Source organism: Desmodus rotundus, chromosome 8, assembly GCF_022682495.2.
Source record: "Desmodus rotundus isolate HL8 chromosome 8, HLdesRot8A.1, whole genome shotgun sequence".
Lineage (NCBI taxonomy): Eukaryota > Metazoa > Chordata > Mammalia > Chiroptera > Phyllostomidae > Desmodus > Desmodus rotundus.
In genome coordinates, this window is record NC_071394.1 from 129,315,187 (window position 1) to 129,331,748 (window position 16,562).

The window sequence follows — 16,562 nt, forward strand, 5'->3', positions numbered from 1 at the left end:
AGTTAGGTTTAAAAATCAGTCCTCATGGATGAACAAATAATAGTTGAGACACAAGGCTGAGAAAGAAAAAGTTGCTAAAAAGGTTTTTAATTAAGAGTTTAACTCAATCAAATCTTTCAGAGAATCTTTCAGTAACATCACATTTGTACAAATACTATCTAAAAGAAAAATGAATAATTAAAAAAAGAATGAAGTATAATTATAAAATAATCGGGTAAAGGCTTCAGAGGGCTAAACTTTCTTAACGCAGGCAAACTACTAGGGGAGAAGGGAAAGTGTTCAAAATTGACTGGATTCATGAAAACCTACGCCAGAATTTGCAAAGCAGAAGTGAAAATGTGACTATTTATTGGCCTTTTTGTTGAAGTCTATTTTTGCACCCTTGTCAAAGAGAAAAAAAGTAAAAAACAAGGATGGCCAACTAAGATCTCCTTTTTAAAATCAGGGAACTATGCCTTACTCTCAAGTCTCAGAGAGTAAACAGCGCCGAGCTCTAAGTGGCTGTCTCACTTAATCCCCTCCTTCGCTCTCATTTTTGACTGCGCTCTGTGATAGCCCTAGTTTCATAGCGCACCTAAAGAGTGCCATGATAGTCTCAACTAAGTTTGAGTACAAGAGTAATTCATCTTGAGTAACCACAATAAATCAGCTAAAGATATAATTCATTAATGAGTATATTGCTTAGCCTGAAGGTGACTAAAGATAAACAAAATATCTATTTACAAGTACTTAGGAGCTATAATTTTGAAGAAATCAGCAGTAGCTTTACTATGTATTGCCCCAGAAGGCCGAAATAGGACTAATGGGAACAAATTTTTTTCAGGTAAGCCTATTTTCATTAGACATATGAAAAAAATTTTTTTCACTACAGACATACTATTTTACAATAATGTGTCGTCTTGGTGGCTCCTAAATGCCCAGCATATAGCAAGAGGAACTTAAAAATAATGAATATGTAAATACTTCCCATTCCAAAAAGGCTCTACCAACCAAATCTATGTGTAGTCTTATCTCCAACACACTGGAGATAAAACCCAAGGCACTATAATCAATTAGATTCATTTCTATTTTTTACAAAGACCCTGTAAGTTGCAACAGTCTACTTACTCAATTCCTAAAGAGAACTACTTAAAATATTCGATGTTTTAAATTTAAACCTAACTTAAAAGTAGATGTAAAATGAATATAACTCTAAGAGGCTTTATATCAAAAAAAAAGTTTTTTTAATAGGAAATATTTCTGATGGGACCTAACTTTAAAATAAAGTCTTTTACCTTATCTACAGTAAAACATTTCCTCATCAAAAAAAATTTTGGCCCTGAATGGTGTGGCTCAGTGGGTTGAGTGCCATCCTGCAAAGCCAAAGGTTGCCAGTTTGATTCCTGGTCAGGACACATGCCTGGGTGCCTGGGCTGATGGCCTGGTCCCCTGGCATGGTCCCCTGGTATGGTGAGTACAAGAGTCAACCAATCAATGTTTCTCTTACAAATCGATGTTTCTTTGTGTCTCTTTCTCCTTCCCTTTACCTGTCTCTAAAATAAATAAAATTAAAAAAAAATAAAATTAGCCCTGGCTGGTGTGGCTCAGTGGATTGAGTGCTGGCCTGCGAACCAAAGGGTTGCTGGTTTGATTCCCAGTGGGGGCACATGCCTGGGTAGCAGGCCAGGTCCCCAGTAGTGGGTGCATGAGAGGCAACCACAAATTGATGTTTCTCTCCCTCTCTTTCTCTCTCCCTTCCCCTCTAAAAACAAATAAATAAAATCTTTAAAAAGTAAAGTATCTATCTCTGCTAAGCAGTCATTTTTCTAAAAATTAAATGTTTTTTTAATTTGAAGAGATTAAACATTTGTCAGGTTATTAATTATACTTACCTCTCTGTTAAATAAACATTTTCTTCAATCAGATCAAAGTAACAAGGCATCTTCCCTTGCTTGGCACATTCCTTCCATCGTTGTGGGTCCCTGAAGTCCTCCATAACACAGGAAGGCCCCACCAGTGCTGATCCTGGGGGCACTGTAGTCTCACACTGCTGTACCTCCATTCTAACTTTCTTTCTGTCCTGAAGCTCACCATCACTTTCAGTATCACTCTCCAACTCCTGCCTCCTTTTTTTAGGAGGCCCTCTATCTTTCATATCATTTTTTTCTAAGTTTTTTGAAAGATCTTTCTTTTCATTCACACCTAACGAGTCCTTAATGGAATTGCTGCTTATTTCAGGTGCTTGCACTGACCCTTTGTCCTTCTGAAGGGATAGAAAAAATTTACTGGACTGGCTTGAAAACTGAGATTCTCCTCTTTGATCCCAATTCTCTTCTTCACGATCATCTGTTAAGGAATCTGGTACTTGACCTTGAATTCGATCATATACAACTCCAGATCCTGGAGGTCTACCTGCTGATCTTGGATCCCAGTAGCCATTGCCTTGCCAGTAATTACGTGTCCCACCATACTGTTCGGCACTTTGCTGATACTTGTGTCCACCACAGGCTCCATAGCTGCTATCAGGTTGCTGATATGTGGTAGTAGGCTTTTCTTGTTGCGAGAAGTCCCACCCTATGTTTCTGAGCTCTTCTGCTGAGTGGAAACCATCCACTCGGGAGATCTCGCAAGAGGAAGAAAAACTCAACTCTGTTCTTCCCAGTCTACTATCTGGCCTATTAGGGAAAGTGGTCTGTTGCCGACACTTACTTGGGATATCTTCAAAATCATCAGAAGAATAAACTGGCAGCTCTTCTTGCCTAAACACTATTTTGGCTTTCAGTGTTTCCTCAAAATTCAGATGACCTAGAGGGTCAGATTTCACATCAGTGTGACTCGTACTATCAACCCCATCATTCTGAGTATGAGCAATTTCAATCAGGTGGTTATCTATTTGTTTTCTGCTAGTCTGTGTAAAACAAATTTCTAGATTTTTTTCTGCTCCTTTATGAAGGAAGAACTTCTCAGTTTGAGGACAGGCTTTACTTGCTATACTCTCAAATTTTTCCTCATATGAATGTCTTCTGGACTCAAATCTCTCATCTTCCCAGTGGTCAGAATAGTGTCTGTAACTTTGACTGCTCCGGGAAGAACAAGGACTTGTTTCTTCCATGGGTAAAGTAGAATTCTTTGGCACCACCACAACAGACTGGAGACGGTTTCTTGGAATACTGCTATCATCAGATTCTGTATCTTCCGAATCGCTTTCATCACTTGAACTTTCAGAGGAACCAGAATAGTCTTCATGAACAGTAGACACGATCTCTGAAGCATGGCCACTACTGTCACATTTTAAGGTGTATGTCACACAGTCGCTGTCTTCCATGGTTAAATTCAAATCGCAAGAAGAAAATACAACTTCTGAATCATCAGAAGTATGTTCATGTCCTCTTCCACCTTCTTCATCTAAAGAAATTTCTGGTCTTCCTATTCTATCAGGCAATATAGAATTCCCTTCTTCTTGAGCCTCATGCACACATTTCCCAGGTAACCCATTATTATGCCTGTTTCCCCAAGAAGCAAATCCCCTTCCTGAATCAGGAAGGCCACTACCCACTTCTATTATTTCTTTTTCTTCATGCTTCAAATACTCTGTGCTTTTACTCTTCGGTACAGCATCCAAAACTGGAGTTGTGTTCCCTCCACATTGCAAGAGAGCTAAATTGTCCACTTTAATTCCTGGTGGAAGATTCTGAAGAGATGAAGCAATGCCTGAACTCCCTATAGGTGGACATAAACCATCAAAATGATTAACAGAAGCTGAACTAGTACTACCAACACTCTGCTTATATTCTTCACATGCAAATTTTGAGTGATCTGTTAGATTTCTATTATCACATATAACTGTTTTTGATTTCAAATGTACATTCATAAAGCTATTTGAAGAAATCTTTGTAACTGAAGGCTCAGTATCTTCAGCTGCAGAATGACACAGAGAAGGGTTGTTGTCATTTGAAGTACAATATACGTCCGAATCTTTGGTTTTACAGCTAGACACACTCATATCAACTGGTTCTTTAACTACTGTTTTAGAGTAATCTATAGTCATAACTGGCAAAGACATGAGTTTATCTTGGTGTGGTGACACTGGAGGGTCTGTTTCTCTAAATGGGCTTTCTGGCTTACTACACCGCATGCAAGTATCATCCAAGTCTTTTTCTTTACATCTGTCAATATTTTGAAATCCATTTGATGAAAGCTTACGTGCTTTGACCAAAGGGGATACCTCTGATCCAGTCACACTATCATCAGAAGACATCAAGACAGTATCAGTTTTAGAAGTGCAAAACGTTACCAAATCAGATTCTACCCCGGGAGACCCATTTATATTTAATTCTATGGGACAGTAACTTCTTAACTGATCATTCTTCACTTTAGATAAAGAGTCTAATTCCTTAATACTATCACGGCTATCATGTCCTATAAATTCAGACTTAAAAATAGGTGATTCCTCTAGCTTTTTAAAAGTAGGTGAATCATTTAATCGATTTGATAGAGATGGAGACCCTGTCTTTTCTCTTTCAGGAATTTTACTAGTCATTCTTACTTCACTACCTTTTGAATAAGGAGTCTGTAAACTAAAAGAATGAGACTGTTTGACTCCCTCAGTTAATTCTGCACAACAGAAAGAATTTTTAAATTTATCAGACTTGGGTATAGATTTTGAAGGAGCAGATTTATAACGAGCACTGCTTTCATGCTTGGAATATGATGATCCCCTTCGGAATCCTAGTTCATTAGGAGGGGAACAATTTCTTTTCAGAGCTTCATTTTCTGAAGTCCTTTTGGATTCTCTTTCTAGTTTTGAAGAATACTTTCCTCTTTTCTCTATCTCTAAGTAAGAGGACTCAGTTTTGCAGTCTCTATCAGATTTAGAATAGGATGATGATGTCCTTAGGTCTCTATAAGAGGAGGAGTGAGATGAGGTACGCCTTGAGTATGTCTTCTTATATTCGTCTTCTGAGTCAGAACTCTCTCGTGCCCGGCTATCTGTATAGGGCCGAGAATAGCGTGTCCTCTCTCGATACGGGGAACTCCTATGGTAGCGTCGATCAGAGTCATAATAATGGGATCGTTCTGACCGGGAATAAGATAAGCTAGTTCTAGAGCCTCTGTCAGATCTAGAACGAGATCTGCTTCGTTTTCGCTCTCTCTCTGATCTACATCGAGAGGATATATAACGAGTATCTCTTTCAAGTTTCGAGTAGCTAAAATATTTATCATCTCTTTCTGTTTTAGATCGTGAAGATTTCCCTAAATCTTCACTTTTTAAAGGTGCAAAGTTCTTTTTTGAATCTCTTTCCTTTTCAATGTTTGCTGAACATTTTAAATCATGTGATCTCTGACTTGAGGAAGTCCGTATAGAATCTTCATCAGATTCTGAACCAAGAAAGGTGCCTTCAGATTGCGAGGATTTCTTCTTAGAACCTGTTTTCTTAGAGCCCAGACTATTCTTAGAACTATCTGGAATTTCTTCTTCCTTCCCAATATGGGAATCTTCTTTTTGTGAGGGAGTATCTGCTTGCTCATTCAAATTTTGAGCTACGTGTTCTTCTGAACTGATAGATACAGAGTCCTGTTTAGTGTCCACTTCTGAAGATTCTGGTACAATTGTAACTGGTGGTTCCTTCAAGGCTCTAACTGCTACATCTACTGGTGCTGTCATCAGAACTGTAATTTGTGTGTGTGGCAAGGCCACTGGCTCTGTTATTGGTGTTGGTGGTGAGGGTATTGTGGCTTGGGGTGGTGGAGGTGGTGGAGGTGGTGGAGATGAGGGTGGCGAGTCAACAGTTGTGGATTCTGCTAAGACTGCTGGTACTATGGGGGGAGGTGATATCAATGCCGTGGACGTAGCTAGCAGTGGCCTAGATGTTACATGAAGCAGATGTTTCTTAAAATGAATTTTGCCCAATTCTACCCTTGATTTTGGTGGGGAAGATTCTTCTGCAGTAGATAAGGTATCTCCAATGTCCATTTTAATTTTAGGAGTCAAGTCTACTTGAAGAGGTACAGCTGGGGAGTTTGGAGTATCATTTTGTTTGTCATTGCCAAGTGCAGTCAGAAACCTGTTCTGCAAAGTTTTCTTTGTAAGGCTGAAGCTGAATGACACCTTCTGTCTTCCCTGTTCCTCCAAATTAACTTTTGTCTTGGTGCCTTTAGGCAAAAACCGACTAGAAGCAACACCTTTGAACATTGGTCCTTTGATGAAACTTGTTTTCTGCACATTTTCAATCTTTGCCTATAAATGAACAAAGGAAGGAGTTACTACTATAATAAAGTTACTTTCAAATGACTAGTATCATAGCTTAAAATGCCAGGGAAATGAAAGTCCTTTTTTAATGACAAACAATATAAATTTCAGTAAGTACATAAATATTTTTAATAACTGTTTATTATAAAATTTTTCTAACATATCCCAATATTTGGAGAATAAACCCCTAATTACCCACCGGAGTTTCCACAACCGAAGCCTCCCATCTCACTCATTTGACAGATGAGGTTAACTAAATGAGGCCTTTCTGACTTCTGGGAAATTACTCTGCCCTGGCACACCACCACTGTCTCTGCCTAGGCCCCACACACCCAGGCCATGCTGATTTATAGTCTGATCCTACTGTATAAGCAACAAGTACAAAGTATAATCTAAGAAGAAGACATATCCCTCCATTATTTGCCAAACTACCAAAGGAAATGGTGGGCTCAGGAAGTGAAATGCATAACCTGGGGCACAGGTGGCAAACAGCAGGCCTGAGGGCTGAATCTGACCCTCCATCTTGTTTTATCCAGCCTGGCACCTTGTTTCTACCCAGCAGCAGGGCCAAGCTCCTTGCCCCTAGTTAAGGAGTATTTACATTTATACAGTCCTAAAGTCACATTCGGCCCTTTGAAGGCAACCAGGAGGCTGATGTGGCCCCAGGTGAAAATGAGTTTGACACCCCTGCACTAGGGTATAGACCAGAACTTTAGAAAAATCTACAACAAACTCAAGCCTAAATTAGAGATGGTACACTTGCCATCTGAAACATTCCACTAATTGATGTTCTTTAATCAACTCTGGCTATTTAAAAGAATATTCCCCCCCAACATGGTAAAATCTAAAATCAGTTTTCAAACTTATACAGTATCTTCACATGCATTATCATATACAGCAGTAATATTCAAATACTTGTAAGAAACAGAATCTACCTTTTCAAATTAAACCTTACACTGAAGCTCAATACATAAAAACAGGAAGGCAAGTGTCTTCAGAGTTGCCAGCTTCCTTTACCTTGCCTAAAGCTCTGGAAGCACCAAACTTTAAAAAACATTTTCTTGATGTATATAATATCCCACTCTGGAATAAGTTACTGTAGATCCCAAACCAAAATTAAACGAAAACTATTACTTCATATCACATTCCAAATGAGAGCAAAATTTTAAATATCTTCAATCCCATAATTATTGAGTAAGTAGTTAAATTATACTTACCTCATTTTCTTCTTCTCTATTACCATCCAGCCAAGAAAGCATGCAAAGAAAAAGAAATCATAAATTGAAATGAAAGTTGTTTTTTTTTTTAAAAAAAAAAAAACAAACTTAGGATACCTACAAACTGCAGGTATATTCTACATGGACTGTCCATTCCTTCATACCCTCAGGTACATTAGTATAGCACATATTTATTGAAGGTAGTGCCATGTACTATGCTAGGTGCTGAGGATAAAAAGAAAATAAAACTGAGTCCACAGCCCTTAAAAAGCTTATAGTTATATATCCAAAATACAATTTTGTTATAAAAGTAACTCCAATATAATGGAGTAAATGCAAGGATAGAAATATACACAGTGTAACAGCAAAGAGTAAGATAAATAACTCAGTTTAGTGAAAGGGAAGGAATACAAAGAATCCTTCCTAAAAGAAAAGCACCATATTTTACCACGTCTAATGATTACATACCGTGGGTGGAATCATCCCATGTACAATGCACACAAAAACGCGGGTGTGCAGTATACACGGGAGCACACTACACACAGCAAAATCCGGTAGTTTTTGAAGAACATATTTGTAGGAAGACTTCAGCAAAGGCACAGAGATTAAAACATAAAACTGTATGTGCAAGGAAACTATAAGCAATTCAACATTACCCTAGTATAAAGTGTAAAGCAGAACAAAGCCAATAGGTGAGGTAGGAAGCAGTGGCTAGATCCAGAGGCCATGATTCTCCTGAAGAGAAACATATTTTATCTTATAGATTAGTGGTTCTCAATCTTTTTTGGTATACAGTCAACAATTTCTTTGATGAATGCAAGGTATATATACTCTGCTCCACATCACAGCAAGCCTCTCTCTGAGCTCCTAGTTACGTTCTAACAAAGGTAGCCACAATGACTCTGAGGGATCCAAAGCCAAAAAGTCTGGTGTGCCACCTGGACATAAGGGGGAAAAGGAAGCTACAAAAGGGCTTTAGGCTATGACACACAGGTTTATATTTCAAGGAGGTAACTCTATAGGCTATGTTGTAAGACTGGAGTACAACATAATGTTTTAAATGCTCCTTAAAAGAAATGTATAAAAACTCTTTCCCCAAATGTAGGCCTGTCGCCACCATAATTCAGTCAATTCCCCAGTATGTGTGGCAGCCATACAAAACCAAGTGAAAAAGGGAAAGGAGTTGACAATACATGGATGAGAGCTAAAGTAGTGCTTAGGTGAGACACTTGTGTCTTACAACCTACTGCATACTAGATTTGATTTAAATCAGTACAGTGTGCAATTTTTTCCAAGAACAGAAAGTTACCTGGAGATGTCTAAGCACTTGGAGTGCCATTCCCATCTGTACTCCTCTTTCAGTGGACATTTAAGAGCATCTGTGCTCATCTGCATGGTATCCCTACATATGAAGTGCTAAAAATACTGAGGTGACGGAGCCCTTTCCTAAGCCTCAGCCATTCTACTCAAAACAAGCAAATGAAAAGAAAACCTTGACAAACTGTGATTAAAGTCATTACACGGTCAAACAGCTGAAGAAACGTTACAAATATGGGACTGGTGAGGGGGAGGGGACAGGGGGAGGAAAAGGTCCATTTCAGAAATCAGAACTGCTAGACAGAGATGGCAAGACACATCCCATAACTTGATAATGAAATAAAATGTTTGTAATAAAAAGGCTATAAGCACATACAGAAAATGTGGAGAAAATATCAAATTTTCATCATAAGAGCATTTCATATTAATGGAAAAAAACAAATTACAAACAAAAAGAAGAGTTTATAATTCAACCCATCCAAAGACAACTGCTATTAAATCCTCAGTCTATACTCTTTCAACACTACTTCTGTGTACTTGTATGTGCAGGACTTAAACAGAGGCCTCTCTTTTTTTAAGTACAGCAATCACAGCATGCAAGCCATTGCACATCTTGCTTCCCTCCTTCATCATAAATAGAGCAGGTGAGAAAACAAGGTGTTTACATCACAGAAAAAGTATGGAATCACAACAGACTGAGGGAATGACCTTGAGAGAAAGGGATATAAATGAGTGAAGGCATAGTTAATTTTCAAAATAAAGCAACCACGTCTTTTTTGGCCTCTATTTCTCTCTGACATAATTAGTTGAAAGTTGGGGGAAGAGACAAGGTAAAAGACCTAAAGAAAATTCAAGGATGGGAAACAAATGAAAGCAAACTATAAATCTTCAATGTTGCTGCTCAATGTTGGGACATTACTAATTTATAATCAAGCTCATCCGCACATTTATTCTACTTCTGCTGGCAGCATTAAGCTGTCTAGAAGCAACTAGAGGAAACACTGATGAGTCACTCCAGCAAGTTGGGTGGGACAAGAAGGGTAGAAGACTAGGGGTTGAGAAAATTAAAGGTATTCCCACGGATGTTGAAGTGACTGACCTAGAGATCCAAAGACAATAGATAAGGGAGTGAAACCTGAAGGACGCTGATAAACTGCAGGACCAGTAGGGACAAGATATCAGCACCTTCAAAGAGTAGATATGATGGAAACCAAAAAGAAAAGTAGAAGAGTAAGGTAAAAGAATTAAAAAGTATGGCCAGAGTCATATTTTACAGTTGGGGTACACTTCCAGGAGATGACAATACCTGGGAGTAGGTAAAGTGTGGGAGCAGAATACCACAGTAATAAGAGGATGAGACCTTTTTGAAGAAATTAATAAAATTGCGAGGCCACAATTAATAGCAACAAAAAGAGTAAAAGTCTTTTCTAACAAAAGACTTGCTTTAGTAAATAATACAATGTTAACAGCAAAGATCAGGGTATGGAAGCCAGAGCTAGAAGTACCCCCTGCCATGAAAACCAAGGAGGCAGGCAAAAACAGGCACTTAACTCTCTAGCATGAGATCATGCTAGAATGGCCTTATTTCTTCTTCTGAAAAGAAATTACAGAAGAAAAATCAGAGGAACACTGCAGCAAGTGACTGTCAAAATGTACAGTGTGCAGATCTGCAGCTTGCTGAAGAACTGTATTTAAAGAATGCTGAATAACCCACGTCGACACAAAGATAATCATTATTAGGTCAGAGAGTGCATGTGGAAAAAGACTTAGAGTTTTAGACTTAGCAAGGTCAAAGAACCAAAGAATGACATGATTATTAATGTCAACCAACCAACCTCTCAGGCTAGGACACAAGAAGTTTCCGAAGGAAGGCCTGGTACAAGGGACGTGGCATTACGAAGGATATTCATAAATTGTTATAAACAGTTTGGATAGTAAAGAAACTATTCTAGATACCATGTCACACAAGAAATGGTTACAGTTAATTGGAAGTATTTTAGTTACTCTAGAAAAAAAGATGACTTACATAGGACCATAGTGATTTATTTCAAAGTATCAGAAAACTCAGAAGATAATCTTATTTTGCACAATACCAAAAGTTGGACCTGTGACCCAATATAAGTACAGAATGATGGATTTCAGCTCATTTAATTAGAACATTTTAAATTTATTTATTTGAAAAATATATGCATCCAGGGGAAATTTTTATAGTACAAAGAGATATACAGCTGAAATTAGATCTCTCTCTCTAGTGGCAACTATTGTTAAGCTTTATACATCCTTCCAAAAATTGTGTGCATATGAGAGCATATACATCTCTTTTTAGGAGAAAACACACAAATGGAAACTTTATGCACCTTGTTTGTTCTCTACTTAAAGCCTTGGGTATCATTACACATCAATATATATAGATGTTGTTTCAGCTGTTGTTCTACCAACATAACAGCTTTTCTTCCTTTCTTTTTATATTGTTTTTTTAATCCTCACCAGAGGATATGTTTATTGATTTTAGAGAGAGGAAGGGAGAGAGGCAGAAAAACACTGATGTGAGAGAGGAACATCAATTGGTTGCCTCTTATACGCATCCAGACTGGGGATGGAACCTGCTTGCTTTCTGTCTCTCAGACATTCCAAGCTAATTTCTGGCCTTTTCATCTAAAGGTTCCTTCTTAAAATACAGTAATATTCCTCATAGATCTTTTATAGACTTCTCCTTAAAAATAATAAGATGATAATGCAAATCTTACCTCCTCTGATAGTCCCCCATTATTCTTACAGCATCTTATTTTATTCCTAGCATTTATCAGTATGAGGTTTTTTCCTGTTTTAATGTAGTGCCTGTTTCCTCCCACTACAATGCAAACTCCTTTAGGGCAGGGATTTGGTTTCTCTTGTTCACAGCTGCATTTAAGTACCAAAAGCACTACTTGGAACACAGGAAGTACTTTGTAAATATTTGACTCACATCATTCCCACCTCCCCTATCTAACTAAGTTTGCTTTACACTACTCACTAGGAGAAATTTCAAAGATTTCCTCTAAGTTCAAACATAGATCAGCCTTGACTTCAAATAATGTTTCATATTGTTCTTCATTCTACCATCTTCCTCCCTCTCTCCCAGCTTGCACACAGATATCGCCACCACGCCCATCTTAATCCTCTCAGCCACTTTCATCTAGCTTTCATTCACTTCACAATTATGAGTGACTACTATGAACTCTGTACTATACTGTACTGCCTTTTCCTATCCCTTTCCTTACCATTCTAGACACTACTACTAAACTCAACTCCTACACCAGACACTTTGCAGAATGATAATCACATATAGCCTTGACCTGCATTTATCATCCCTGCCTTCCCAACTTGAGTTTAAGTTACAAAGAGACAAAGGCACCATCTTACCCTTATTATGTAATCTCCCCTGGGCTTATCATTCCCACTCCTAGCATAATTCTCATAACATTTTGAATTAAAGAACTTCCTTAATGACAGAACCAAGTTTCGCTTTCCCACAATGCGCTCTCTCCCACAATGTCATACACATCAACTATTCTTACATCCCCAAATAGTTGTAGCTTTATTTTAATGTGGTGAGTAAAAAGAACTTATTTTCTTTATACAAGAAATCACTTTATAAACAAACACAGCTGATCGCAAATGTGTCATTGTAGAGTTCCACAGTAAGTGAGGAAAGGTAAGAATATCATCACAAGAATTAACTATGTATACCTGAAATCTGTCTACCTGAAATTAGGAAACTTAATTCCTAAATTTGTCTTCCAAATTAGTTTGCACAAACACTTGCATAAAGTGAATTATGTTCTCCTGTTAAAGCAATCTGCTTTTTCCAAAATCCATGAATTGAGCTATATGGTGACCCACCCAATTTGAACATTTTAGGGCCTGTTATAATCAAATGAGTTTCACTACTTGTATTCAATATTTTTTTGTATTCATTATTTTGAATTAAATCTCTTGAATTATCTATTTTATTTTCATTATTAGCAAAATGTGGGAGAGAGGACACCCATTACCAAATAATTTTCAAAAGGCAGAAATGCATAGGAACTGAAACTCATTTTTAGTATCAGCCAACGAATCACAACACAAAGAAGTGAGGGTAAGTTCTTAGTGACCCGATCACATTATACTACTGTCTTATAGCCCCCATTTACTAGCCCACCATCACCATTATAAGCAGCCAACAGACTGTTTTCCATTTTTGAGGTACTGGGGTAAGTGCTCTACAAACTTTAGCTCATTTGACCCTCAAATCTATGAAAGGTATACTATTTTTATTACCATTTTACAAATCAAGAAAAAAGATAGTTATATAGCTAATGAAGCAGCAGAGCTAAGTATCCACAGGCCATTGACTATACAGCCCTTGATCTTTACATCAAATATTTACTAGTTAGTACACAGATCTGGGAGCAAAGGGTAAAAAGTTTCAGGAAAACATATTTTGATTAAATGTACTAGTAAATGTTATTTGCCTAGCAACAGAAGAGACTGTAACGTGAAATAAAAAATAACGTAGTTGTTTACACTGGAGTCCTGATGATCATGTCTGTATTAGAGAGGGAACTCCTAAACTGGATGTTAAAAAAAAAAGAAAAGAAAAATTAACTGCCCCCCCCCCAATTCAGGATTAGAGTCTTCTATTAAAAAGATACTACACTGAAAGCAGTATAGAATAGTGACTCCCAAGAGTCTGAGACATGGCGTATTACAGACAGACTACAGGATATGTAAGATCACCTAGTTAATGTTTAATAAGCTGCACCTACCCTGTATTTTACCAGACAGCACTTAATGCCAGCCTTCCAGCCCTACTCTTGCTTAACCACATTAAACAGAAACATAAAAATACATAGTGGTCAGTTCCTTCATGTGGCTATAGACTTGCATACAAATTAGCTCTTTAATATCCACCTTCAAAATAAAAACAACGAAGGGAAAACATGTGACATGATTAAACCTAAACACTTGAGAAAGATAAGGTTTCTCTTTTTAAACACAAAGATGATAGAGAATTCAGGATCTCTTTCCTTCATAAGTACCTGCTTACTTTGATGTGAATATTTAAAATGCTTCTGAAAACAATTTTATTCTTTCATGTTCCACAATATTTTTTGTTTGAAGTATAAATATTAAAAATATACACGGGCCATGTTTTATTTTGGTAACACAATGAATACAGAAAATCAGGAAATTTCTAGCATAATAAATTACCACCAGACAAAAATCAAAATACAACAAAACAGAATAAAACTCAGTTTTGTTAAAGAACAAAAGCTTAAATGCAATTTTAAGAATAGTCATCATTTGCCCTAGTTGGCGTGGCTTCGTGGATTGAGTGCCGGCCTGTGAACCAAAAGGGCGCTCATTCGATTCCACGCCAGTGCACATGCCTAGGTTGTAGGCCGTGTCTCCACTACCGGGCAGACAAGAGGCAACCACACATTAATGTTTCTCTCCCTCTTTTCCCTCCCTTCCCCTTTCTAAAAATAACTTTAAAATCTTTTAAAAATTTATTTAAAAAATAGTCATCATTTACTTTCTGGTAGTTATGAAGAGTTTAAGCATTTTCCAAAAATATAGCAAAAAATGTCTGAGGTGTGGAAGAGGAGGTTTCAAGTAAGTACACATTAAAAAAAAAAAAAAAAAAGCAAACAAACCCTCAAACAATTATTCTTAAAATGCCAAGCCAATGTTAACAAAGGATCATTGTGAATTACAATGCACTGAATACAGCACCCCTCACTGCTTCATAAATGGAAAATGAAATGCAAAGGTTATCCATATGGGAGCAAAACACTGGAAATGGTCTAAATGTTCATCAGTAAACAGGCTAATACCAACCCTGGTACATCCATCCATTTAATGTAGTAATATGTAGCATTACAAAGTAAGGATGAAAATCTCTGCTTTGGAATGATCTCAAGAATTTATTAGGGGAAAAAAAGCAAGATACAGAACAGTATGTTTAGTATGCTTATATTTTCAAAAAGAAAAATGGAAGATTCAACCAAAATGAAACATAATGATTATATATTAAAGGAAATGGTAAGAGGAGACCAGGGATGATAGCTATACCTCTTTGAACGTTCTTTTATATCAATCATTTTGGAATCATGTAAAACACTGCAATTTTTAAGTCAGAAAGTAAAAAATGATTTCTATAAATTCCAAAAATAAGAACTGTATCAAACTGGTGATGGTATAAACACGGAACTAAGTTAAACTGCATATGCCTTACTGGAATATATCCTAGGAGTAAAAAAAAAAAAAAAAAAAAGAAAGAAATCTTAAACTATACTTAGTATTCTTACTATAATAATAATATCAGTACTACTGAACTATCATATATAAATAGACAAAGCAATGAAGTCATTCCACTTAATGTCATTAGGAACCAATATTTTCAACATAAAAGTTTTTCATTTCATTTTTTTTTTTTAATCCTCACCTGAGGACACTTTTTTATTGCTTTCAGAGAGAGGAAGGGAGACAGAGAAACATCAATGCGAGAGAGAAGCACTGATTGCTTGCCTTCTGTATGCACCTGGACCAGGGATCAAAACCACAACCTAGGTATGTGCTTTGACCAGGAATCAAACCCACAACCCTTCAGCTACAGGACAACACTCCAACCACCTGAGCCACACCAGCCAAGGCAGCATAAAAGTTTTATAATAAATTAAAACTCTTAAATATGAATTGGAAAGATCAGTATAAATTGAAAAGGTTTTGTTTTCTAAAAAATACAAATATCCTAACTGTTCAATAAAAAGGCCTGAGCACTGACGACCCAGGAGTCATGGGTAGCATGACCAGTGTCTAGATTATGGCATCTAAATACCATTTTCACTAAAAAGAGAAAAGGCTCAAAGAAGAAACATTTGATTTCAGGACCAAGGCAGGAGGTAAATAAATGAGCTAGGGCCAAGGAAGTTATTAAACACTACCAGGATTATGCAAAAGGACACTGAAGCCAATTTGAAAAGGCTTGCTGGTCAAAGATGAGGCAACTTGTGCAACAGTAAGAAAAATGAGTGTGACATATCGAAGCACAGCAAATATATAAAGTAAGACCACCTGACTATGTGCCCGCTGATATGATAAAATAGGTAACTGATAAACTGCTGAGGCAGAGAAGGTGGGGGGAGTATCATGTAACTACCACTCTCCAAAGAACACAGGAAACAGGAAAACATGTCAGGACACCATAAGGATACATACAGCTGATAACTATAAGGAGACTATTATAGATTAAGATCTGAAAGTTGGTGATCATATTATTTAAATACTGATTTTAAAAAATGTGTAACGACTGTGTATTAAGTAACATTAAGAATTACTACATCCAGATTGGTGTGGCTCAGTTGGTTGGAAATTGTCTTGCAAAGCAAATGGTCACTGGTTTGACTCCTGCTCAGGGCACACGCCTGGGTTGTGGGTTCAGTCCCTGGCCGGGGTGCGAACGAGAGGCAACTGATTGACGTTTCTCTCCCACATCGATGTTTCTCTTCCTCTCTTTCTGCCCCTTTTCCCCTCTCTATTAAATACATAAATGAATGAATAAATAAACAAGCACACAAAATCTTTAAGGAAAGAATTATTGCCAATTGTGCTAGGTATAATGGTATTGTGGGTTTTTAAAAAAATCCTCACCAGAGGATATGTTTATTCATTCTTTTAAAGAGGGAGGACAGGAGGGAGGGATGGAGGGGGGGAAGGAGAGAGAAACATGGATATGAGAAACACTGATGTGTTGCACCTCAACCTGGGTGCAG

The 16,562-nt window shown here is 37.4% G+C and overlaps 1 protein-coding gene across 6 annotated transcripts in view; it reads right to left on the bottom strand.

The window, feature by feature from the left end:
* SETD2 (SET domain containing 2, histone lysine methyltransferase) overlaps positions 1-16,562 on the bottom strand; it is a 93,303-nt gene that overhangs the window by 59,546 nt on the left and 17,195 nt on the right. For 3 of the 6 annotated variants that reach the window (XR_011651502.1, XM_024566076.4, XM_053929395.2), the window contains 2 exons: positions 7,447-7,462; positions 1,872-6,217 (listed from right to left, as the gene is read on the bottom strand). Coding sequence is in view for 3 of the 6 variants with exons in the window: in XM_024566076.4 (XP_024421844.2) it covers positions 1,872-6,217; positions 7,447-7,462 (4,362 nt within the window). In the remaining 3 variants the exon portion in view is untranslated. Of the gene's footprint in view, positions 1-1,871; positions 6,218-7,446; positions 7,486-16,562 lie in introns of all 6 variants that reach the window. The other 3 variants (XR_008427462.2, XR_008427463.2, XM_053929394.2) reach the window with 1 other exon arrangement.